General features: G+C 53.8%; 1 protein-coding gene across 2 annotated transcripts in view; it reads right to left on the minus strand.

The window, feature by feature from the left end:
- OLFML2A (olfactomedin like 2A) overlaps nucleotides 1-26,068 on the minus strand; it is a 35,485-nt gene that overhangs the window by 5,787 nt on the left and 3,630 nt on the right. Inside the window, exons 1-7 of one of the 2 annotated variants that reach the window (XM_004463409.5) lie at nucleotides 22,741-23,013; nucleotides 13,634-13,900; nucleotides 8,848-8,955; nucleotides 5,532-5,738; nucleotides 3,794-4,043; nucleotides 1,385-1,612; nucleotides 122-307 (exon numbers count right to left, since the gene is read on the minus strand). In XM_004463409.5, the coding sequence (XP_004463466.1) occupies nucleotides 122-307; nucleotides 1,385-1,612; nucleotides 3,794-4,043; nucleotides 5,532-5,738; nucleotides 8,848-8,955; nucleotides 13,634-13,900; nucleotides 22,741-22,839 (1,345 nt within the window). In that variant the 5' untranslated portion in view covers nucleotides 22,840-23,013. Of the gene's footprint in view, nucleotides 1-121; nucleotides 308-1,384; nucleotides 1,613-3,793; nucleotides 4,044-5,531; nucleotides 5,739-8,847; nucleotides 8,956-13,633; nucleotides 13,901-22,740; nucleotides 23,014-26,068 lie in introns of those variants that run through there. The other variant, XM_023590220.3, reaches the window with a different exon arrangement.

Genomic DNA, 26,068 nt, shown 5'->3' on the forward strand with positions numbered 1-26,068 from the left:
GCTAGTCCAGGCTGGGGAAGTCTGCACCACAGGAAACCACAGGCAAAGAAGGGCCGAGTCTCGGGAGAGCCCCTGCCCAGGCCGCCCACCGCCCGCCCCTTCCCATCGCCAGCGTCCTGACCTTGCTTGAAGTTCTCCAGGTTGCGGAACTCCACCAGGCTGTTCCCATAATAGTAGTTGGTGACGTAGATCCTGTCGTCTCGTGCTGCGGGGTCTTTCATCCAGGCACCCTCGTGGCGCCCATAGCTGTGGTGTTTCACGGGGGGGTCCACGGCCCTGAGGGTGCCCTCGCAGCTCGCCTCCCTGCCTGTGGGGAACGAGGGGTGCAGCGTTTGGTACGCAGGCCCACAGGCCCCAATCCAGAGCACTAATCCCAAAAACAGCATCCGGGTCTAACTTAAATCTCTCCAAATGTTTTTCGTCTGTACCTTTCATTTTCCTTTTTTTCCTCCCCTCATGATCATAGCAATGCCTGATCAGTGTAGAAAACATGAAAAGTACAGAATAGGAGAATGGAGAAAATAAAAAATCATTTAAAAATTCCATCATCCAGAGAAATTTTTAAACATGTTGTATTTCCTTTCTTGCCTTTTCCCCTTTGCATACAGTCAGGTTGACATACTTTTAAAAAACCTGGGATTCTTCTGAATATACAATTATTATATACCCTGGTTTTTCTCCTCCACTGAGCAATTTCTCACACTATTGAACAGTCTTTTAATGATGTGATTTCAAGGTTCAAGCAGAGCCGCCCAACAGCTGTGCCCTTAATTGATTTAACCAGTCCTAATGTTAGATTTTTAGATTTTCTCTCCAGTTTTCAGACACTAGAAATAGTGCTGTGATGAAACCAGCTAGCGCTTCAGCTGTTGGACACACTGCTGATGGGTCCTGGGAATGGAATGCACTCAGGCCACAGCAGGAAGTGGTTTTAAGGCTGCTTATCACAGGTAGCCAAGATGCCCTCGGGAGGATGGCATCTATGATTCACTGAGGAGGAAGATTTCTACTCTAAGACACGAGCCCAAATCACAAATGTGGGTCTGAAAACAGAGGGCCAGAGACGGGACAGAGGGAGTAAAAAAATGAAAAGAGTTGCTGAATTGGATGATGAGATTCTAGGTGACATTTTAAGAATGTGTGAAGAACGCTGTGTTACAGCCATTTTAAATGTGGGCAAACTTTTTCTGCGAAAGGTCAGATAGTAGCCCACATACTTCTATCTTACATCACTGTTGTTTTTTTACAACCCACCAACTTCTATCCTACATCCTTATTTTTTTTTTTACAACCCTCTAAAAACATGAAAAATCTTCTTAGCTCAAGGGCTGAAGAAAACCAGGTCATAGGCTGTTGTTGGTGGACCCTCGTGAGGGTCACTCACCTTGGGTGGGGACTTCCGGACGCGCAGGTGGCACGGTGGGCAGGGGGCTGGTGATGGGTGTGGGCGTGGTGGTGGGGGGGTCCGAGGCGGGGGTGTCAGGGGCCAGGTCCACTCCGTCCGAGGCCCTGGGCCCGGCCTCTTCCTGCTCTGCCGAGTTGGGCTCCGACGGCCTGCCCTCCACCTTGGGTGGCAGCTGCTCCTGCCAGGAAGTGCCCCTGAGGGCGTTGTCTGAGGAGAGAAGACCTGAGCTCACATCTGCTCGGCACCGGCTGCTCCCTGGGGCCCTCTCCAGACCCACTGGGCTCCCAGCAGCTCCGAGCCCCTGGGAAAAGCCTCCAAGTGAGAGGCAGGAGGACTTCACGGGGGGCAGGCCACTGTCCAGCAGGTGGTCTTGAGCAAGCCCCACTGCCTCTGTGGGCCTCAGTTTCTTCTTCTGCGAAACAAGAGCAGTGAGGCCCACCACGTTAGGCTGTTCCATTGAAGGGAGGAAAATGTATAAAAACGTTTACTCAGATCCTGCGCACACGAGGCCCCTTTCCCTCCAATTCTCTCATTTCCTAGATTCAGTTCCAGGAGGCAGAAACCGTTCCCATTTTAAGAGACTTTCCCCTAGTCGTCTGCTCTGAAACCCACCCTCTAGACACCAAGCGTCCACCAGCTCAGGCAGGGAGGGCAGGAGCAGCCTCCCGTCACCTCCGGACCCCGGGTCTCTGTCCTTCTCTCCGTCCCCTATCTAGTGGGGTTCCGCATGTCCCCCCGCCCTCCTTTCCTGCTTTCCCACCCCAGCTGGCAGGGGCTTTGCTAGGGGGAGGGCGCTCTCACTTCTTCAGCACCCATGAGGCCTGGTTTGGGGACCATCTCTGGGTCATCCCTGACCCACACACCTCTCTGAGCTGAGACAGATGGGGTCTGGGGAGGGAAACGGGAAGACTGAGTGCCACATGGCTGGGGACAAAGACTCCTTAGCACGCCGCTTCAGAGACAGAGCTGTGCAGGGGTTCAGGTGGCTCTGGTGCCCGCTGAGCTGGGTCCTGTACTGCGCAGACATTGCACGCAGTGAGACCTTGTGCTTGTTCCCTCACCCGTAAATGCAGCTGCTGCCAGGATCAAATGCAACAGCATATAAGAACACACTTAGAGAACTGTGATGCCAGGGGCAACGGAGTGGCACTGTTGTTCCATGGTGGTCTGACCCCCACGTTGAATGAGGGGCACAGAGACCCCTTGACTTGAGGACAATTACCCAACTTCTTCCTTTTCTCCCCATGCCGGGCTTCCTCTTTGCACACGGGCTTAGCCAGGTCCTGCTGGGGGGCGGCCCCTGGAGCCTGGCCCCAGCGGGGATGGGGGCAGACCCTCTGGCCAGGGATCCTCAGGGGCCCCTGGCCTCGGCAGCCTGCCACACTAGGGGGCTGGTTCCCATGGACCTGGCTGGCACAGGCGGATGCCTGCAGCTGTTCTTGGCTGCGTCTTTACCAGAGGTCAGAGGCTCTGAGCCGTGGCCAGGCTGAGCTGGCAGAGCTCAGGGCCCGCAGCTGGCACCAGGGACAGGGGAAAGAGGTAATGTGGGGGAGAGGGGGGAGGCAGTCCCTAGGCCCCTGAGCCCTGAGAAATCAAGAAACCAGAAGTCTCTTAAAGGGACTGTTCACTGACCATTTCACCGCCCTGCCCTTGGACTTGGGCTGGGCAGAGGGTTCCACTGGAGGGAGTCAGCAGGGCCCCGGAAGCAAGGTGGGGAGTGGCTTGGAAGCTCCCTCAGGGACATCTGAGGAAAGCAGGCATCTGGGGAGGGTCTCAGAGGGGGAATCAGGAATGACAGCCAGCAGGGACAGTCCCAAATTGTGAAGGCTCTTGGAAACTTCGCCTCTTGTTTCTTTGTTGTTCTTCACTGTGACCCTGCAGCGACCTCCAGGAAAAATTCAAGAGTCTGTGGGCTTTTCTTTGGGATCTTAAGAAGTGAGAGGATCAGGTCATCTGTCCCAAGGCCAGTGTGGAAACGAGAGGAGGCCAAAGGGGGAAACCGGCCCGGCCACAGCCCTGCGTGTTCTCCCACCTCCACCTGTGACAGCGGCAGAGTCAAGGGCTGTGAGCTCCACGGGGACAGGGACTGCAAATATCTCACCCCATTTGGCACGAAGCAGACCTTCAGCAAACCTCTTAAAGAATAAGGAACAGTCCAGAGAGGGTGGGACAGCTTTAAATACTGCAAAGGAACTGCGCGGCCCTTTGTGGGGCGTCATCATTTCATCCTCAATACCCCATTTTATGGATGAGCGAAGGGCACCCAAAAGGTACTCAGTGGAGCTGAAACTTGCGGTTGCCTGACTGCAGAGAAGATGAGGGGGTCCCTGGAAGGTGGCTGTCCATGAGCAAGCGCCCCCCCGGGGTCCTGGTCCCCCTCCAACTCACCAGCCGCCGACTCCGCGCCCTCCTGCCTGCCGGCCTTGTAGTAGGTGATGCCTCGGATCACAGCCTGCTGCTGGGCCAGGGCCCGCGCCTTGGCTGTGGGCTGGGGGAACTGGCCCTTGTGGCTTTCCTTCCTCAGCTTTTCTGTCTTCAGCAGCTTCTCCTTAGAAGGCTTCGGGATGCCCCTGTCCACAAAGCTCTTCTGAATGCTGCCGTATTTTTTGGCGTCCTTGCCTTTCCTTCCAGCTGTGTCCTGGGAGAAAAGGGATGTTTGAGACTTGGGAGATGGTAAAGGGATGTGGATATGGATGAGGGGGGCAGCCCTGGTTCCTCTCGGGGGTCACGGAGGTTCAGCCCGTGTGGGTGGAAGCGGCCCTGCTGTCACAGGCGCTCCATCCAGGTGTTCATGAAGTCACAGCTTCCCTGACCTGCCCATGGGCACCCTAGCCCTAAGATATACCGTGTTTAATGTTTTGTGAATTCTGATATTTTCATTTCCTTTTCAATGCCTCTGAAGTTGGCCTGGCACAAGAACACAGGGCCTGTGACATCATCCATTGTTAGGCAGAATCTCCGGGAGATATGGTAAGTACAGTATCTAGGCGTGCTGCCTTCTGTGCCTTTGCCAATACGGGACTCATTCTCGCCTGCGGAATTGGCCCTGGTATGCACAGGAAGCCTGCTCCGGGCCCAGGCACCAGGCTTCCTCCACGCTTTATCGGCATCCAGGCAGTCCCAGTTGCAGACACAAACGGTCCCATTATTACGATGTCAGCACAGGAGGCCAAGAGCGGAGAGGAAGAGAAGGGCTTGCAAGTCACGCAGACCTGGCTTCCAGGCCCGGCCCGCGCTCTCTCCGCACGGCCTCTGTCCATGCTTCTTTGTCTGCTCAATGGGCAACGATCGGCCCTCCTCACGGGTGGGATGCACTGACAAAACGATTATGAGAAAGGCAGTATAGGGTAAGAATGCCACACATATCAGCTTCCTTGCTCCCCTACTAATTAAAAAACAAGGCTACCGTGGACAGGGGTGCAGGTTATATCCTGCCCATGGGTGGCTGGTCAAAGGGGTACAAGTGGGGTTGAAAAATCCGGTCTGCACTCCATTTGTCAAGCTATACTCCCCGGCATGTGTCTATTATACTCGTGCAATTTGTCCACCCCGAGGGAGCTCCTTTTTCTAATGTATCTGCTCAGAGGAAGATTGTTTTTTTCACCTTAGAGGGAGAGTCTTTTTCAAATTTGCCCAAAGTTGTGTTATATGCCATGGACATACACGGTGCCCCTTTCTACTCAGAGCTTGACTGTGGAATGCTCGGGTGTTTGCTGCAGGAGCTCCCCACCCCGGGGCGAGTCGGGTGAACTGGTCTGAGTCCGCGGGGTTCCGCAAGGCCCTGCTCACCTCCCCGCCAGCAGGCCTGACCCAGGCAGGGCCCTGCCGCAGCCGGTGAGGCCACAACTGGCCAGGCAGGGGGAGTCATCTCCACCTGTTTGGAAACTTGAGAAAGAAAACTGCCACACGCTTGGCTTTGGGGCCAGACCCCCTCGGTGGGGTCCCCACATCTGCAGGCACCTCTCGCCTGCCCCCTGCCTGCCACGGACCCTCCAGTGACACTGGCCCCGCTACCCCTGACGTCACCGACCGTCGGCCCTGTCCTATGGGCCCAACCTCCCCACCAAGTGGGCCCTTGGGGCAGAGGTTCTGGCACTCCTAAGCCCTCCCCCAGCCACGCCCTTACCTGAGCCTTGCTGTCAGGGCCCCTGGGTGCAGCGGCCGGAGCAGCGGCCGCGTCCTTCTGCAGCAGCTGGAGGCCCAGGCTGGAGAGCTCCTTCTTGATGCTCATCATGAGCGCCGAGTGGTTCTCGTAGTGCTTCAGCTGCTCACTGAGGTGGCGCATGCTCTCCCTCACCACCTCGTTCTCCCGGCTCAGGTTGGCCTTGACGCTCTGTGGACGTGGAGCCGGGGTCTCGCTCAGCCAGCCCCCTCTGATCCCCGCCCCACTCTGGGGGACACGCCAGCGTCTACCATCCGGCATCGCTGCCTAATTTCCTGGTCAGCTCCAAGGTGGGATGGGGGCCGCACCAGCGAGCATGGGTGGAATAAAGCCTACTGTTGGCAGACCCTGGCGCCGGTATTATTCTTTTTAATTTAAGAAGGTAATGAATCAACGAATTAAAAATTAGGTAATATATGCTACAAGCCTAGAGTACTATATTTTAAAAATGCTACAGGATGCTAAAAAAGATAGACAGGTCTCAAAAAAAGGTGCCCTCTCACCTTTGTTTCTCAGTGATTATTGCTACCAGTTTCTTGAGTCTCCTTCCAGATAGATTCCGTGCATTAACAGGGTCCTTATTTTATAAACACTTTGCTTTCTCACTTAGCCTGTCTTGGGAGTTGTTCCATATCTCTACACCTAGTACTCTCTGTTCCTTTTCACAGCCACACATCATATGGAGGAGACACAATTTACTTAGCCAGTTCCTTACTGATGGTTCCTTACTGACGGCTTCCAATCTTTCACTACTTTAAAATGACTCATTTTCACAAATAATACATAAAATACCTTCTCTTTTAAAATGCTCTAATAATGTAGGTGGAGTGAAAGAAACCCTTTGGGGCTTCGCTGTGGTGAATCTTCAAGTCTTGACTCCTGTCCTGGCCGAGGTGGCTCCTCCGGGGCTCTGAGCCCTGCCCTGGCTTGTCTCTGCCCTGCTGCAGGCCTGCCTCTGCCTAGCTCCTTCCAGCTCCTGATCCTCCCCAGCTCTGGGTCCCGCCAGGAACCACACTGCTCTTCCCTCTGCGTATAGCCAATGCCCAGGGACCCCCGTCGCTGGACCAGAGGTCCCTGCTTCCCGCAACTGCCCGGGACTGGCCTAGTCCACAGGGCAGGACTCAGCCAGTCTGGGAGGCCTGGCAGGTATCAACCCTGGGTCCCCAAAGCCCCAGCAGGTCTGAAACAGCAGAGACCAGAGTCAGAGGCAGGAAGCACCTCTTTGCTGTGAAGTAGTGAAGCAGCAGAATTATGAGTTCATATTAATTTTTACACAGGGGAAGAAAACCAAAAAGTGGTTTATGTCTCATCAACCCTTGGTATGAACACAGACTTAGGGACCAAGAGGCAGCCAGGCAGGAATCAGACTTAAGTTCAAATCCTTGCTCTCCTTCCTGCTGGGTAACCTAAGACTAGTGACTTGACCACTCTGGGCTTCAGTTTCCCTGTCCATGAAACAGGAATCCTCGTCATCATAATAACTAAACTGCAGGGTTACTGTAAGGACCAAAAGATTAAGGATCGTGAAAGTACATTCTAAACTAGATTACAGGGAAGACAGAAGTCAAAGCGTGGAAGGCAGGGTTTCTCAACTACTGACATTTACCAGATACTCTTTGCTGTGGTGAGGGGCTGTCCTGTGCTGTAGGAGGTGCAGCAGCATCCCGGCCTCCGCACACTAGAAGGCAGTGGCAGCGCCCTCCCACCCGGCTGTGACAACCCAACATTTCTCCTGACATTGTCAAACGTTTCTGGGAGGGGGACATGGGGGTTGGTGTAGGAAATTGCTCTTAGTTGCAACCTACAGGTATAAGGGAAAAGGGCAGAGAGAAACTGGGGCTCTAAATTGCTACTTGACCCCCTGAGATGTTTTCCTTCATCAGAAGAAGCCAGCTCCTCCCAAGTTTTTGCCAGGGCCTTCCAGAGTTGGCAAAAATCCTTTTTTGAGATACCGAGGACCAGGGATTGAACTGGTGGGACCTCGTATATGTTAAGCCAGCGCTCAACCACTGAGCCACATCAGCTTCCTTGAGTCGGTTTTTTCATTTGTTTTGCCCCCTGTTTGTTTTTATTTTTTCAGAAGGCACCAGAAATCAAACCATGTGGGAGGCGGGTGTTCAACCGCTTGAGCCACATCTGCTCCCCAGCAAAAATCCTTTTTTTCATAGGATTACCACTCAGTAAACTATGGTTAACAGAAGCAAAGCACAGATAATGCAAAACAGAGGATAATTAAAAAATCATTTCTCTGTGGCTGTGGAAATCATTTCTGATTTGTTCCAGGCCCAGCAGACATACTTGCCAGTCTAGGTGGCTAAGAGTTAGGTGAAGTGAGTTATTATTTCCTGAGATGAAGATAACGACCAGAGAAGGGGAACTTCAGAGCCTGCACTTTCGGGCATGTACTAGGTGCACAGGAAATACTGGCACACAGAAGAAATGCAACAAATGTTGGCTTTTTCCCATTCTACCATGGATTTGGCACATAGTCTTCACCAAACACTTTCTGAATCACTAAAGCCACTGGGACCCCAATTCGGGGGACGGTAAAGGGTTAATCTCCTGCCCCGGGGCACAGGATGCCCAGGTGCCCCTCCCTTTGGAAAGGAAGCTGGGAAAGGAAGCCCCACACACGCTCCTGGCAGCTGCTCGTCTCCAGGCTCTGAGCTGCCCAGAAGAAGCCGGATGCAGGAAACAGGCGGAGGCCAGCCTGTGCCAGCTGATACGCCAACCTCAGACCTGCAGCCCCGGCCCTCATTCGTCTAGCACCATCCCTGTCAGCAGGGGGCAGTCCTGGCTGCCCGCCCAGCCTACAGCCCACTTACTTGACCAGGAGGGGACGCAGCACATCGGCCTCCACTGCAGGTGGGTGCTGGGACAGTCATGCTGCCCTGAGCCTGGCCCCCATGGGCTTGGGCAACTGTGCCAGGCTGTGTGACCCCGGAGGCACTGTTCAGGTGGTACCGAATATGAATGGGGCCTCGGAGTTGTGTGATGCGGGGGCTCTGGTCTTGGTGAACTGAAGGGGACTGCAAGTTCCACACCCCTTTTATATAACCAGCGGGTGCCTCAGTTTCTCCACCCAGCCTTCTAGCTTCCTGCAGGCTCTTGAGCCCTAGTCAGACCTCTTCCCCCAAGGCTAGACCCTGTGGCCTACACTCCCTCCCAGATCCCTGTTGGAGTTCAGCTGCCAATGGCCACTCCAGTGTCATGCCAGATTTGCCCAGGGCCCCTGGGATGCTGCCCTCGCCCCCGGCCCTGACGGCAGCTCCACCCTTACCTCTTCCAGCGTGCTCATCTGGGAGGCCACCTTGTGGATGTAGGCGTGCACTTTCATCAGATCCATGCTGTACAGGGTGCCTTGCAAGAGATCCACCATCGACTGCAGCTGCCGGAGGAAGGGTTCGATCAGGAGAAAGGCACAGCTCCAGGCCAGAAGCACAGACAGCCCTGCCAGGCCCAGCGGGACCGAGAAGAGCCCCACCACGGCTAACACCTCCTGAACCCCGGACGGTCAGACAGGGCTCCTTGGACTTTGGGTGCTCATCAGACCCAGCCCACTAATAATCACAAGAACAGCAAGATTCCTTCTTTTGAGGACTTACCAGGTGCCAAGGCCTGTGCTGGGGACTTAAGAGGTACTTCACTTATTCCTTGCAACAGCCTCACAAGGTGTGCAGTGGGCACCCAAGGAGCTCCATCCAGAGCCCCTGGGATCCCTCCCGCTTTTCTGTACCCATCCCCTTCAATGGCCTGCATCCATTCTCTGCATAGACCACCACCCTTGTGCTACTGGAGCTGCTTTGCCCCCAGAGTGCCTGGGAGTACAGCTTTCTGGGGTGGCCCTTAGGCAGTGCCTGACTGGCCTGGGTGTCTAAGAAGAGCCTCACTCCCCAGCCCGAGGTGGACAGGCTGCGCTGGAATTCACCCTCCTGCGCTCTCCTGAGGATCCCGCCGAGGTCCTGAGCGCACCCTTGCTTGGCGTCTTCTCCTTCCCTGCCCTGCTTCTCCCACTCCACGACCAGTTTCTCGTCATCACTTGTGCAAACACACTTACCTTAAGAGACTTCTAGAGATTCAAACTAAGCCAAGGTATGGACTGCCTTCTTCCCTCATTTTACAAATTGAGAAGCTGAAGCTTAGAGAGACGAAGCGACCTGCCCGCAGCCGGCCAGCTGTTACGGAACCGGGAGCAAAACTCCAAATGATGTCAGCTACAACCTCTTTCCTATCATGCTTTACTGCTCCTGTCTTGTGTTCAAGTGGGGAAACAAGCCCAGAAAAGGGGCCAGGCTTTCACGGCAGGCCAGAGGCCGAGTGTGGAGCAGATGCCCACTCTCCCGGCCTCGCCCAGGTCTCTGTTCCCTTCTCCATCACACCTCGCCAGCATAAGACACTGCCCTCCAGATGGTCAAGACGCCAGCGAGTGTGGGGGAAACCATGGCACAACGGGCCAATGAGGAAATCAGCCTTCCCCGGCTTCTGGGGAAAGGCTGTTCCTCCAGCCCGCCCTGCACACCGCCCCACTCCGAGCCCTGCCGCTTCTCTCAGGGCCTGAACAGGCCAGAGCTCCTTCTGGCCCTGGCAAGCTGTGTACAAAACAGCTTTACTTCCACTCTCCCAGGGGTGTTCAAACTTTTTAAAACCAGGGAGGCTTTACCCCAAACGGAATCCGATCTCTAAAACAGCAAAAGAAGGCGGAAGGTTCTGGTGGAAGCAGATGCGGGGGCCCCACGCCGCCTTCCCTGCTCCCCCGGAACTCTGCCTGGCCTGGAGGGGCTGCCATGGAACCCACCGCTGGAGAATCACGCACAGAGATTCCTCTGTGCCTCGGCTTCCTTCTCTGTGAACTGGTGAGGAGCGGAAATGTCTAGAGGACGCAGCACAGAGGGGACACACAGCAAAGGCTTCATGATCAGCAGCAGCAACAGCTGCTATTCCAGGGGGCTCCGTGGAACCTCCCAGCGTCACCCTGCCACTTTCCTGGCCTCCGCACTGGCTTCCCCAAGCATGACCTTGACTGCGTCTCTCCCCGAGGCTCCCCATGGCCCACGCGGGTCTCTCATCTCCTGAGCCTGGCATTCCAGCCGTCCTCTTCTGCCTCAGCAGATGTTTCCTCCTTAGCAGTTACTAAGGAGGTGATGAGTGGACCGGGCCCTCACAGTCCACCGCAGGCTCAGGGAACGAAGCCAGGGCACCAGGTGCCCACATCAGTAGTGGCAGGGAATGGTGTGGATTAGGGTAGGCTGCGGGGAGGAAGTTGACTTTGAGCCCTGAGGGAGAAGCACACATTAGGCAAAGAGGGTCGGGGACAAAGGGAACGGCTTGTGCAAAGAGCAGGAGGTGAGCAGAAATGGGACGTGTGCCAGCAGCACTACTCAAAGTGTGGTCTGTGGACCAGCGCTGGTCCAAACCGCTCGTGGTCTGTGATGAAATAATTACAGTAAATGAGAATAAGGGTTTAGAAACCTTACGGCCATTGGACTGTTGACTCTAATAATAAAACATTGGACTTGTATTCTGTAAGTCTGTTTTTGTTTCATTTCATTTTTCCAGTAATTAATTGCTATAATATTTTACCAAAGCATTGGTTCACGACAGACTGGAAATATTTTAACCGGTCCTTCACCACGGAGAGGTTGAGAAGTGCTGTTAGAGGAATGGACTGGCAGCCAGTGGGCTGGAGCAGAGAGAAGACAGGGAGGCATCCTGCGCCATGGGCACGCCACTCATTCTTAACCTGAATTCCTTCTCTGCCTGGCAGACTCCTATTTACCCCCCAAGGCCCAGTTCTAATGTCATTCCCTCCTTGGGGCTCCCACAGTCCCTGGGAGGTCCCTTGGCTCAGCACTGATCACACTGCCATTGTGGGATTCCTCAAGGGTGGGGACAGGTTTGGCCCATGTCCAGCAGGAGAAGGAATGTAGGGGTGAGAGGCACACCCTTAGCAAGTCTGCTCAAGAAAGCGGGGCTCCACAACAGCACCCCCCACCAAGAACCATGCGACTAAGGCCAAATGCTAGTGGGAGTTAGCTTGAGGGGAAGTTGGGGTGCAGGGTGGGTGCTGCCTGCCATGGGCTTCCCTTCACCCCACTCCTGTCCCTGGAATATTAATGAGGCGGGATATTGCTCCTCCTCCCCCTTTCTCCTCTTCCCATGCCTCCTCCTCCTCCTCCTCCTCTGACCCCACCTGCTGCGTGATTCGCACCATCACCCCCCTCCAGTTTGTAAGGCTGAATGAGGGTCCCCAAGGATGCTGTGTTTGAAAAGGCCTAAGGGACAACAGACTCCTGGCTGAAAGACCTGGTTGGTGATGCCTCCAGTGGGCAAAAGGACATGACAGATAATTTCTGGGTTCAGATCTTGCTGTGTGATCTTAGGCAAGTCACCACCCTCCTCTGGGACTTCCCCACAAGTAAGAGTAAGACGTAAATTGCTTCCCCACAGGGTGTGGCAAGGATTAAATTAGCCAGCATTTATATTAATACAAGGACTTCATGAATCCTCATGACAAGCATGCTCACAATCTGTTGCTGAGAAGTCGACTTGAGCAGAAATGGGGTCTGTCCCTGTAACTGAAGACAGGTCTTCGGTCTGTAGGATCTCCGTGAGGCCCCCGGGAGGCAGTGTGGCCCAGGGACTTGCAAGTTGTCAAGAGGCCATTTGTCCTAAAATGCAACACCCCTCCTAACTTCGAAAGTCTTGGCATCCATTCAGGTATTACAAAGATGAAACTAAAGATAAACTTAAAGAAAATATTCTTAGCTAAATATTGGGAGAGAATTCCCTAAGGCCTAAGAGCCGCTTGCTTTTCTGTAAGTCTTACTTGCAGAGGCACTGACTGCCTTTGTCCTAGGCCACCTGATTGTATAGCAAGCTGCCTTGGAAGAGAGAGAGAACCTCCCTCTGGAGCAAAAAGGTAGGCATGCTTGGTGCCCATCATAAAAGATCCAGATTCTCTCAGCTCAGGTGCCTCTCTTGCAGCACACCCCGCTGTGAGTGCAGGTGTTATCCTGCCCCGCTGCATTACCCTGTGGGAACTGAAGCTAGGCATGAAAATGCAGAGACTTTGGCTCCTGCTATTGCGCTGAGTAATAAAGTCCTTCGTCTCTGACCTGGAGGCTTCAACACCCATGAAACTGGTAGGCTGACTTGCAAGTAGGGGAACATCTCAGACCCTTCACAGTTCTTGACATCAAACAGGTAGAAAAGACCCTCGAATATTTAGAAGAATTTATAAAAGGAAAAGACTCTCAAAAGACAGCACACAATCCAGTCCTTTATAGAAAAAGCCAAAAGAGCACGATGGGTTAGAATGCATGCTTGGGACACAGCGCGATCTGGGTTTCAACCCTAGGCTCTCCAGGCCCAGCAGCAGCTGACCATCGCACACGTCGCACCGAGGGACCTGGCTGCTGTGGGGACTCAGCTTTAGCATACTTGTACCTACCCAAGCCATGGGTCCTGGTGGTGGGCCCTGGCACAGGGCTAGGACCCCAGGTGTGGGGCCTCTTTCTAATCTGCCTACCCAGAGAGGAGCCTTTTCCTAAACACACCAAAGTATGGTCTAGGCTTGAGGTTGCCTGTCATTATGTAAGCTTGGGCACGTGACCTAACCACTTTTAAACCTGTTTTCTTGCCTATAAAATGACAATGGTGATTCCATAGTTCACAAACTGGCTTAAAGAGTTAGAGAACTACATCATCTGACGTGCAGGTGGTGCTTGAAACAAAATACCACAGGTGTCACAGTTCTCCTTAGACATATATACTAAGGATAGGCACTAGCAGATAAAATGGTTTGGAACAGAGGCAGAGGGGCTGGATTGAGCTAAACTAGCCATTAGCTGAAGAATCACGCCCCCTTCACTTACAGGTGAAGGCTCTTGGGGAAGAAGTGGCTTCCGGGCATGGGCCCCGTTTCCTCACATGTGAAATGGGGATGCTAACAGCACCTGTCTCCCAGAACGGGTGGGATTTTCATGGAGGGACAGCCTGGCTCCGGGCTCATGATGGGCACACACACAGCTGGTGCTCCTGTCCCCACCCTCACCCCCCAAGGCTACCTTGAGGAGCTCAGGCGCCTGCTTCTTAAGCTTCTCCATCTTCCACTCGTTCTCGCAGGGGTTGAGCGAGGAGGGCGGCGCGGTGCAGGAGCAGCGGCAGTCGGTCCCCGAGCTCACAGTCTCCACCGTGTAGAAGTCCTCGACCCGCGCCCGCCCGCTGCGCACCCGGCTGCACGCGTCTTTGCTCAGCGGCCGCATGATGCACTTGCAGCGGCAGTCGGAGCCCTCCGAGGTCATGCGCACCTGGTCCACATCACCGAACAGCTGCTGCAGAGGGAGCAAGAGGGGCTCCTGTGAGCAGCCGGCCAGGGCTACCGGCTGGAGGGAGGAGCAAGGTGGCAGAACCCAGCCCTGTGGGGTGGGGGAAGAGGGGATTGCAGGAGGCAGAGGAGGGAACAGCCCTTACAGGGAAACAGGCCTAATCATCATAATGAGAGCACTAAAAATATCAATGGGGGAAGCAGACTTGGCCCAGTGGTTACGGCGTCCGTCTACCACAGGGGGGGTCCACAATTCAAACTCTGGGCCTCCTTGACCCATGTGGAGCTGGCCCATGCGCAGTGCTGATGCGCGCAAGGAGTGCCCTGCCATGCAGGGGTGTCCCCCGTGTAGGGGAGCCCCACGTGCAAGGAGTGCACCCCGTAAGGAGAGCCGCTGAGCATGAAAAAAGTGCAGCCTGCCCAAGAATGGTGCCGCACACACGGGAGCCGACACAGCAAGATGATGCCACAAAACGAGACACAGATTCTGGGTGCAGTGGACACAAGCGGACACTGGAGAACACACAGCAAATGGACACAGATAGCAGACAAGGGGGGGGGGCGGCACACGGAAGGGGAGAGAAATAAATAAAAAATAAGTCTTTAAAAAATATATTTAGGCGGAGGACTTGGCCCAGTGGTTAGGGCATCCGCCTACCACATGGGAGGTCCACGGTTCAAACCCCGGGCCTCCCTGACCCGTGTGGAGCTGGCCCACGCGCAGTGCTGATGCGCGCAAAGAGTGCTGTGCCACACAGGGGTGTCCCCCGCGTAGGGTAGCCCCACACTCAAGGAGTGAGACCCATAAGGAGAGCCACCCAGCACAAAAGAAAGTGCAGCCTGCCCAGGAATGGCGCCACACACGGAGAGCTGACACAACAAGAAGACGCAACAAAAAGAAACACAGATTCCGTGCCGCTGACAACAACAGAAGCGGACAAAGAAGATGTAGCAAATAGACACAGAGAACAGACAACCAGGGTGGGGGGGTAAGGGGAGAGAAATTAAAAAATAAATAAATCTTTAAAAATACATATATATATTTATATCAAGGGCAACCTTTTACCGACTACTGACTACATTCTAGGTACTGCGCTAAGGCTTACAACACTTGATGGCATTTAATAAAAGTGGGGGTGGGGTAGAGGTAGGGGTGGCAGTGTAAACCTCCACAGTCTTTACAGCTTTTGAAGCCTATATGAGCTGACCCGTTCCTCCCAACCCCTCTTATGGCCTTTCCCTTCTGCGGTCTCACTCCTCTCCAGCCTCAGGGCCTTTGCACGTGTGTGGGTCTCAGCCTGAAACCTTCATCCTCCTGATAGTCCCGTGGCTCGTTCCCTCATATCGCTTACTTCCCTGCTCACGTCACCTTCTCTGAGAAACCTTCCCTGACTCCCAGCCCCTGCTGCTCTCTGTCCTCTTGCCCAGTGGCTTTGATTCTCTTTATTGTACCTATGACCACTGAAAGAGGTATTTGCTCATTTTCTGGCTCTCACTCCACTGCCCATTAGGGACAGGGGCTTTGTCCTATTCCCGCCTATCCCCAGAACAGTGCCTGTTTGGCCTGTGGTAGGCGTTCTGGAAACCTCTGTTAGATAAACAAGTCTGCATTTTGCAGACTCACTTGAGCACAGGGTGAAGAGCGTGGTGTCTGGAGCCTGGGCTACGAGCCTGTGGGGCCACGGGCAACTCAGCCTTTCTGCACCTCTCTTGCTTCATCTGTAAAGTGGGCTCCTGCCTCACGGGATTTTGTGAGGATTACATGAGTTAATATGGGTAAAGAACAAAACATGGCACATAGTGAGTTATTAATACAGGTAAAGAAACATTAATACAGTTAAAGAAATGGAGGCTCAGAGAGGTGAAGCCATGTGCCAAGGTCATACAGCTTCAACGCAGCAGTTCCAACTTCAGACCTGACTCCACATAGCAATCTCTGCTTGATGCTGCTTCTCCTCCAGACGTGTTACTCCACGTACTGCATGACTTTAAGCAGGTCCTGTAACCTTTCTTAGCCTCTGCTCCCCCACCGGTAAAAGGACTTCTCTACCCCGACTTCTCATAGTGAGGAGCGGAGGAGAAAACGTGACACCCCATTGGGGATTTCCCTTCCCCTGCCCTCTTCTCCTTCAATCCCATCCCAGGATGTCATGCTTCCAACGTCCAGATGTGGTCATTGGTCACTGGAGGCAGCAGGACTTGGTGCCAACAGGAGTCAGCCCTGTGAGATCAGCAGCAGGTGCCTCCAGCCTACTCTGCCTGACGTGCCAGCTGTACTCTGGAAGCCCCAACCACTCTCCCCGCTGGCTGGCTCAGCCTGTCCACCCTGGGATCCTCCCTACACCCTTGGGATGCAGCTTGTGGCTCAATCAACAACTACCTCAGGCCTCAGGGCTACTCAGCTCTCACAGAGTTTCCAGGGCCAGGTAAGCTCATAGCCCCCTTGGGCTTTGAGCCAAGCCCGGTGTCCACCAGTGTCCTGAGACCCTGGGGCGAGGGCCATAGGCATGCTCTTTCTGCTGTAAAAGACACCTGTTTGAGCAGGTGGCCTCTCCCAGACCCTGGGTGAAGGCTGGGGATGCAGGAGAAATAGATGGAGGCACACCTGGGTCTCTCAGCCATGGGAGAACTTGGCACAGGCAGCCCTAGGAGGTCAAAGGAGGACCCTGGTGGAGGCTGCTCCGAGGAGGGTGCCCTTGGAGGTCATCCTTAAGGAGGAGAAGGACATTCCAGGGACAGCAAGTAAGACGTGTGCAGGCAAGTGAGAACCTGGCACTTTGGGGGCTGTAGAGGTGGCTTGTGATGGCTGGTGCTTAGGGGTGCCTGGGGTGGCAGGAGGTGAAGCTGGGGAGCAGCAGAGCCCAGCTTGTGGAGAGACCCAAATGTATGCTGAGAGTCTCAGCTTCTTTCTGAAAACACTGGGAGCCATGGAAGAGGGTTTTTGTGTTTTGTGTGTGTGTGTGTGTGAGGTTTTTTCTAATTTATTTAAAGAAGTTAGAGGTTTACAGAAAAATCTTATAGAAAATATACCCCCCAATATTAGTACTTTGCACTAGTGTGATACCTTTGTTAAAATTGATGAAAGAATGTTATAAAATTATACTATTAACTATAGCACAAAGTTTACATTTGGTGTATTTTCCCCCATAAACCACCCTATTATTAACACCTTGCATTAGTGTTGTACATTTGTTATAATTCATGAAAGAACATTTTTATAACTGTACTATTAACTACTGCCCATCATCTACAATAGGGCTCGCTCTGTTGAGCCCTATGTTTTATCTTTTAATTTTTATTCTAGTAACATATATATGACCCCAAATTTCCCCCTTTTAACCACATTCACATATATAATTCAGTGCTGTTAATTATACTCTCTGTGTTGTGCTCCATCACCACCACCCATTTTCAAAACTTTACAATCAATCCAAATAAAATTCCATGCAAGAGTTTTAAGCTGAGAAGAGCCAGGGTCAGCTCTGACCATAGGAAGCTCACTCGGTCTGGGGCTGCGCATGGACAGATGGACAGGCCACAGACGGGAGGAGGCGAGCCTGGGGGCATGGAGCCCAGGAGCAAGCATTTACCAAGCACTCACTAGGTGCTGGGGAAGTGGGTGGAGTGGTTAGCAACACAGCCTTGGGCCACCTACAGCTATGCGCTCTTGGGAGGATTACTTAACCTCTCTGTGCCTCAGTTTCCTCATCCGTAAAATAAGGATACTACTAGTACCTATCTGTGAAAGGACTGCCTGAGGACCAGGAGATGTAATACCAGTCGCGTGCTAAGCCCAGGACTGGGCGCACACAGAGTATTCTGTGTGTTGTCGCTGCTATCATTATTTTCAATAATCCTGAAATGGGGTTGTTTCTCCATTTGTTTCTCTACGTGGGTACATTCTTAGCAGTGTCCTACGGACAAGGAAACAGCCTCGGAGCCATCAAACGGCTTGTTTGGGGGGCCTGGAGCCCAGGTGGGGTGGACTGCACAGGCAGAAGGCCTACTTTTCCTGTAGACTTAGGCGTTCTGCCTGTGGAGGGGGAGGCGAGCATGTTGAGGGGACAGGAAAGGGGACAGCTATTGGTGAAAGCTTTGTCCTGGGCCCTCTGTGAGCCAAAGTGTACTCTGGGCACTGTAGGGCACTTGTGCCCTGCCAGGCTTGGGGTCCAGCACATTCATTAGGCTGCTTCTAGCAAGCCATCGCTTAGGGGTTCCTGGGGTCCTCCTTCTCACCTCTGCAGAGAGACCTTGCCACCCCTCCTTCCCCACAGCAGGTAGATGTGGGTGTGTTCCGTGTGACCAGGCCAGAGAGTATACACACACAGACACGCACAGCCAACAGCAGTCGCCACATCAGGCTGTGACATTCCTTCCCTCCTCAGTTGAGATGCTACATCCTGACGAGGGCTGGCCTGACGTCAGAAGAAAGCCTCTGCTCCTTCCCCCACCTGTCAGGAGCCCAGGCCTCGCAGGCCGAGGCCAAGCCTCCCACCACCACCTATCCACCACTGTTGCCCCTCACCTCGGTGGCAGGTGCGGGCATGGCCCTACATTTTGTGATTACTGAGTTATGTGGAACTTGGAGAAGGCAGCAGAGTGGTGAAGGGCCAGGCCTGGGCTTCAATCCCAGCTCCCACTCTTCCTGCCTGTGTGCTTGGAAAAGACCGTCAACCTCTCTGAACCTCAGCTTCCCCAATGGGGAGGATAGGAGTCTCTCTGACGTAAGCTGGTTGTGAGGCTAAAACAAGCCAGTGCATGCAGAGTGCCCAGCCCAGGGCCTGGTACAGGGTGACTGCTCTCTGAGCAGCAACTGCTATACGATTTGCTGCCAACAACCCTCCCTCACATTCCAGATCATCTTCTATCTCTCTTTGCTCTCACCACAACCCCATCTGGAGAGGAGAAATCTGGGCAGCAGAGAAGACTAGAGGTTTGCCCAGGGTGACACGGCACAACCTGATTCCAAAATCTGGTTTATATGCTGTCCCTTCCAATGACCACCCACAGCTACTAGGCAAGGGCTTCTCTACCAGTGACAGAGCTTGGACAGATAGGTCTGCCGAGAAAGGGGCCATGGGCTGGGCTGTGAGGGGCAGAGGACTTGGGGCTCCCCCTGGACCTTCCCCACTCTGCTTTCGGCATGAAGACTGGAGCTGCTGCTGAGCAGGAAATCCCAACCTCAGACCCCATCTCTCTCTGCAACCTCATTCAGTGCACATGCTGCCAAAGCCCCCAAAAGTGTGGTGGCTTGTGCTTTAAAAAGTCCCTAGATATTTGCAAGGAGATCCCCCAAGGAGATGGCAAGAGGGTGTACTTGAGATTGCTCTGAAAAAGACAAATGGATAAATCCAGCCAGGGTGGGGCTTGAGGGGGCTCAAGTTATGAAATGTTCCAGAAGCCAAACATTTGGGGTTGGGTCTCTTCCCTTTTCTCTCATAGCCAGCCCAGGCTCACTGCAAGGAAGTTTTCACAACCTCCAACAGGCAGCAATCTCCCCTAGAGTCCACTGCCAGCTGAGCAGGGACCCTAACCTTAAGCCATCCAAAATTGGGCCCAGCACCTTCTCCCGAACCTTTGTCTACATCCCCTCCCTCCTAGCACAGACCTCTGGGCCCCTGTGCCCCTCCAGTTCTCCCCCCTGAATCTCTCATCTCTGTCCACTGCTCTCCACTCCACGGCCACTGCCCTGGTTCGGACCACATGAACCACTACCTGGACAATTCAACAACCTCTTCTCTGCCAGATTCATCTTCCAAAAGCTCCTCTTTGATGATCTAAGTTCCTTTCTTGCGTCACAAACCTTCATGGTTCCGTATCGCCCCTGCCAGTTCTCACCAGGAGAGGTGCCTTGGAATTACCAGGGTGCACTTGGAAAATGCAGATGGCTGGACCCTACTCCAGACCCCCTGACTCAGGTTCTCCAGAGTAGGGTGTAGGCACGGGTGCTGTTTATAAAGTGGCCATTTGGATGCCCACCAAAGGTTCCTCCGGCTCCCTCTGCCTAGAATATTTGATAAGCTCTGGCCTGACTCTTTCTAGCCTCAGTGTTCAGGTCTGTCGAAAGGAGAGGAATCATGGATGCCTCAGAGAATTGTCGGGAGAGCTGTGTCAGACCCTGGATGTAAGTACTAGGCATGAGGCTTGGCACACAGGATGCTCCTCGGAGCGTTGTCCCCACTGCCTCAGCCAATGGGAGTGTTGGGCTGGGGCAAGACCTTCCCCACAGGGACACCCTGTGGGCCTGGCTGGGTGCCACCCTCTCTGAGTGCACAGCAGTCCTCCCTGGCTCCAGAGCCTGTTTCCAATTACACCCACGGGCGGAAGCCCCCTCCGAGGCACAGCAACACCTAAGCCCCCGGGGCTGGCCTAGCCCAGAACATTGGACCCAGCCCAGGACACCACCGCCCACCTGCTCCAGCCCCTCCTGCTCCTCTGGCCCAGCTTCCACAGGCTTTGGCTGGCCCTCTGTCTTCGGGTGCCTGCTCAGCTGCAGGACAGACCGAAGATCTGCTTTTCCCTGCCGGATGCAAGGAGGAGGCAGGGTGCCAACAGTCCTTTCACAGGTGGGGAAACGGAGGCAGAGATGGGGAAGTCTCAGCCACATTACAGGGTCACACAGTGAAAAGAGGTCTCTGGGACCGTGCCTTGGTGTCCCATTTGTCCTCATCTCCTTGCTGGGCAGCCCCACAGAAATATCAGGGGAGCTGTGAGCTCCTCCTTCCACTCCCAGGCTGGACAAAGTACTTCCTTAGATGGAAACTCTGAATTCTGCTTAGAAGAGACCTTGCCATAAACACAAAATTAAAACGCACTCAGCAAGGAGCTGGCAGAAACCAGAGAGTTCTGTGGAGAGAGTTGCCCCTGTATCCTGTACCCTGTACCCCAGAACATATTGGGGAGGAGGGGAGGCTTGACCTCCCAGGGATAGGAAGCTTGAGGAAGGGCTGACTTAACCCTTTAGAGCCCTAGATAGGCTCCAACTGCCCGGCCCCCCAGGCTAGCCCCTCACGGGCTCAACACCCCGCCCCCTAGGGAAAACGGGACAGGCTAGGAAAGGAAAGAGGGATTGTTATGGGGGAGGGAGTGATAATGAAAACAGCTCTCCTTGCAGAGCCAGCAGGAGTCCGGCTGTGCTGAGGAATGTGGAGTAAATTCATCCATCACTTGGTTTTTATTTTTCCCAGCTGGCTGCACGGGGGTGTGAGGGGGCTGTGCCGAGTGACCCAGCTGCTTCATCCTTACCCTAGGATATGCCTCCCTGTCCCACCAGCCCTAGCTTGCCCTGGGACAACTAAACACACACACACACCCCCGACCTAGCAATGTTTGGCTGAGTCACTACATAAACAGGGGGTTGGGTTTTCTTTCCCTTTGCTTTGTTTTGAATGTGAGCCTTCCCTGTACAAGCTCCACAGCCCCCTGCATGGCTCAGAGGATGCCCGGGACCGAATTTCACTCCCAGCCAGAGAGATGAGAGGCAGGAAGAGCTGCTCAGATCACCTGAGATTTTCAGCTCAATTGTTCCCATATCTGAGCCAGGTCAGGGGATCCCACAAATCAGGCAGGCAGTTTTTCAGATGGGGGAACTGACGCTGGGAGAGAGGCAGGGACTTGCCTCTGGAGCACACGGTGTGGACTGCAGCCCGTGTCCTTTCGTGCCCTAAGCCAAATCTTCAGGCAGAGGGACTGTGGTTGCCCACACTCTTCCACTGACTGAGTGGCTAGTGGCTTCTGCTCTTTCCCTGCCTGTGGAGAGGGCAGTCCCACCTTCCACCAGGCAGAGGCTGGAGAGACACGGAGAGAAACCTGTGAGCACGGGCCCTACTTCCTTCTCCTGGCTCACGGTCTCCCAGTTCCTTCCTCATCAAGTTATTTCCAGAGCACCGTCAAGAGCACCTCTGACCCAGAACACCTGTTGGACCCTCAGTGCTGGTTTTCTCTGCATTCCAGATCACACACCCTCTTGAGGTTCCTGGATAAGATTCCATAATCACAGTATCATTTATTGGGCACCTCCTAGACACCAGGTATTATGTGAAGCATTTTACAGGCATGATCTTATTGAATCCAGAGACCTTCAACTGCAGGGAGTGGGTACCATTAGTATCCCCACATTTACAGGTGAGGAAACGGAGGCTCGGAGAGGTGAAGTCACCAATCCAAGGTCTCCCAGCTATGAGCGGTGGAGGTGGGATCTGAACCCAGGTCTGCTTAACACCAGAGCAGATCCTCTTAGTCACAGCAGAGAATGGCTCAGGCCACTTCTAGAAACACCTCCTGCAGGGAATTCAGCCCATTCCTTGCAGAAGCACCGGGGGTCAGGCTAGGAACCAGCCCAACGTGCTTGAAAGCCTTGGCCCAGGCCCGCTCAAACCCAGAGTCCCCGGGAAGTTGTTAGCAAGGGTATGCCCCGCGTGGGTCAGCCTCTCACAGCACCCTCAGCCAGTTCCCCAGCTTCCCTGCCCAGCCCTCCTGGAAAGCCCCTCCCTAGGCTAGGGACTGCATGTCCCGGCTAGCCCCCTCCCTGTTTCCCAGGGCTCTCTTTCTCTGATCCTGGGTTTCAGTACTGACCCACTCTCCGCACCGGACTGGGTTCCAGGGCCCCTTCCTCAGTTTCCGAGTTCCCAGCACCCCTGCCATCTCCCGCGCTTCTTCCCCCACGCGCTTCTCTCCTGGGATCCCGTTCCCTGCGGCTTCGCACCAAGCCCCAGTTCGGGTGTCCCCTCTCCGGGTCCCTCAGCTCCCGTCCGGGGGCACGCTCCTGGGCCCGCACACCCAGCCACAGCGCCCCCTCGCGCCCGGCTCCCCGCAGAGCTGTGACCTGGGTGGGAGAAGCGCGCGTACCTTACTGTCTGCGTGCGCCCGGCCGCCGAGCAGCAGCAGCAGCTGCAGCAGGAACACGGGCAGCGGTCGCGGCCGGGACCGTAGGGCGGTGGCGGTCATGTCGGAACCGGCACGGCGGGCACAGACGACCCGGCGCGGACGCTGGGGAGCGCGGGCCGCACACCAAACTCAGCGCCGCCGCTGCCTCTGCCAGTCCCGCGCGACCCCCGCCTACACCGGGCTCTCCACCCGGTCCCCCCACCCCACCCCCGCCGCGCCACCGGGGGCGGAGCTAGGGCCCGGCTGGGGGGAGTGGGGGGGGCACCCCGCCCCGCTCGCTTTCTGTGGGGCCTCCCCACCACCCCGCGGCTCTCCAAAGGGCATCCGGCAAGGGTTCAAAAAAAAAAACGGGTCTTGTTCGGAAGCCCCTGGAGCCCGGGAGAGGGTAAGAGGACCGTGGGTTCCCCACAAGGATCGAAGTCCTATTCTGGCAGATGGGTTACCTTGGCGTGTTCCTTCACCTCTCTGAGCCTCAGTTTCCTCTTCTATAAAATGGGAGGAGGAGGGGGGGATAGTGCTTTCTTTTTGGAGTGGTTGTAAAGTTCAAATAAGCATTCTTTCCAGAGCAGGCAAGCCCTTGTGCTCTCCAAGACCATCCCCTCCTCTTGACCCCACCTTTTCTGGCTTCCCACTGCTCAGACGCACCCTCCCTTTTGCACACCCTCCATTTCTCCTTCTTTTCCTCCAGGATTACTTCCATCAGCCCCCAACCATACTGCAATAGTCCCTCTCTCCTCATCGTCCTCCCTCCCCATCTGCCTCCACATAGCATCTCATTTCTCTGCTCCTTATGCTCATTCTCTCCCTCAGGGGGCTTCTTGGCTTCACAACTTGACCCAGATGCCTTGTTGGCGCCCTGAGACCCCTTGTTCCCATATCCAGTCTACCCTGTCTGAACTGATAGCTCTTGATAATGCCATCTTCCCAAACCCTCTTCTCTTTCTCTGGCTTCCTCCCTAATGTTCTCTCCTAAAACCAGGCTTACTCCCAGTCTCCCTTGCAGGCCCTTCTGCCTCTGCACACCTCTGGGGCCACACCCTTTTGTGTTCCCTCTCCACTGTCAAATAGGGGACCCCACCCCTGAGCCCAAGACATCTCCACTTCTGTGTCTGTTTACCTGGCCTTGTAAACTTCAGCTGCTCAAAAATGAACTCTCATTTGTGCTCCCGGATGTTGCCATCCCCATGCCTACCAGCCCATTCCTCTCAGTCGCTTTCCTTGGTTCATTTTCTTCACAGAATCACTCTGAAACTATCTTGCTTGTAGGTATATGCATTTTCTTGGGTTGTGCATGCCTTCCCTTGTGGAGAGAAAAAAGGCCACTAGTGCATCTAATTTGTCTCTCCCCAACATCCAGCTCAGTGATTCTCAGCATGGTCCCTGGTCCAGTAGCCTTAGCATCACCTGGGAAAATGTTCAAAAAGCAAATTCTAGGGCCCTATTACAAATCTACCGAGTCAGAGACACTGGGGGGTGGGGCTCAGCAACCTGTGATTTAACAAGCCCTCCAGGTGATTCTGAGGCCTGTTAGGGTTATTTTGTTTTGTTTTGAGGTACCAGGGCCAGGACTTGAACTTGGGACCTTGTATGTGGGAAGCTAGTGCTCAACCACTGAGCCACATTGGCTCTCCTGAATTGTTGGTTTTTTTTGTTTGCTTGTGTTTTTTTGTGTGTTGTTGTTATTAAAATTTTAAGAGGCACCAGGGACTGAACCCAGAACCTCCCATGTGGGAAACAGGCCCTCAGCTGCATGAGCTACATCTGAAATACTGACCTAGCACAAGGTCTGGTGAATTAAAGAATAATGTTCAGTACAAATTAACTTCTTACATAAATAGAGATCGCCCAGGGAGGTGTCAAAATCAGGGCTAGATTAGTATAAAAAATCAATATTGCAGGTGTTCATTGTGCATAGATCATCTCTGGAAGGGCACATAGTAAACCAGTATAGTGGTTCTCTCTAAAGCTTGGACTCTGCTGGCAGGAGAAAGGCTTACTTATCATTGAATACCATGTTGCATCTAGTGTGTCCAACCTATTTAAAAAATGGACAGATCTAGTTAACACAAACTGACAGGGGGTTCCCAGCCCTTTCTCCCTGCTACAGTTTGCTGTCTTGCTAAGCAAAGAGCAAGGCTGCTGTGTCACCAGAGGAATTCTGTCCCCTGCTGGCCATTTCTCCACATGACCCGATGATCTCTCCTGGCTTCTTCCATTTCACCCTTTTGTACTGCCCCTCACCCCCTCTCGGTCATCTCTGATTACAATGGCTTCTCTCAGCTCCTCAAAAGTGCCAACCTCTAAATTGGCCTGAGGACCTTTACACACGCTGTTCCTTCTGCTTGAAACCCTTCATAATCCCTTGCAAACCTAGTCTGACTCATTCCTGAACTCATCCTTCCCATCTTATTTGAGCACTCCTTATCCCAGTAAGCCTCACCTGACTACCACTATCCGTTAGCCTGAGTCCTGTCACACACTCCCATAACGACTGTAACTCTCAGGGTGTTCTCAGTTGTAACACTTACGAGCTATTGTGGGGGTTTGTGTGATTATTTGATTAGTGTCTACCTCCTCCAACAAAAGAAAAGGTCACCATGATGGAGCTCGTAACTGACTTTTTCTTAATTGTATACCAGTCTGGAAATGCTTGTCTGTCTGCCTCTGACCTCAGGACTACCCCTGCCCCCCTATCATTCCTCCTCATCTTTAGATACTTTCTTTTCCAGCCCTTCTGTCCTAAGTCCTGCAGGCAGTGGGAGAGTCTTTTACATCTCTCTCTGAGCCTGTTTCCTCATTTATAAATTGGGAGGATTTGACTTCTTAGGATTGGTGGGGGGCAATGTAGAGAAAAGGCCCCGTAGTGGGCTCCATTTTCCTACCTCACAGGGTATATTGGGACAATGACTGGAGTATCAGTACGTAGTCATTCCCCTTGCCTTTCTCAGCTTTGTGGTAGCTGACTCCTCCCAGAAGCATTTTTCAGAAGAGAAGTGACTGGGAATTAGGAACTACCCTTTTTTTTTTTTTTAAGACTTATTTATTTCTCTCCCCATCTCCCCCCATTGTCTGCTGTGTCCATTCACTGTGTGTTCTTCTGTGTTCTCTTGTATTCTTGTCAGTGACAACAGGAATCTGTGTCTCTTTTGGTTGCATCATCTTGCTGCATCAGCTCTCCATGTGTGCAGCACCACTCCTGGGCAGGCTGCACTTTTAAAAATATTATTTTGCATGCATTATCTCATTTAAATCTCATTACAATCCTGAGATAGTAACTATTATTACCTCT

Source organism: Dasypus novemcinctus, chromosome 8 (genome assembly GCF_030445035.2).
Source record: "Dasypus novemcinctus isolate mDasNov1 chromosome 8, mDasNov1.1.hap2, whole genome shotgun sequence".
NCBI lineage: Eukaryota > Metazoa > Chordata > Mammalia > Cingulata > Dasypodidae > Dasypus > Dasypus novemcinctus.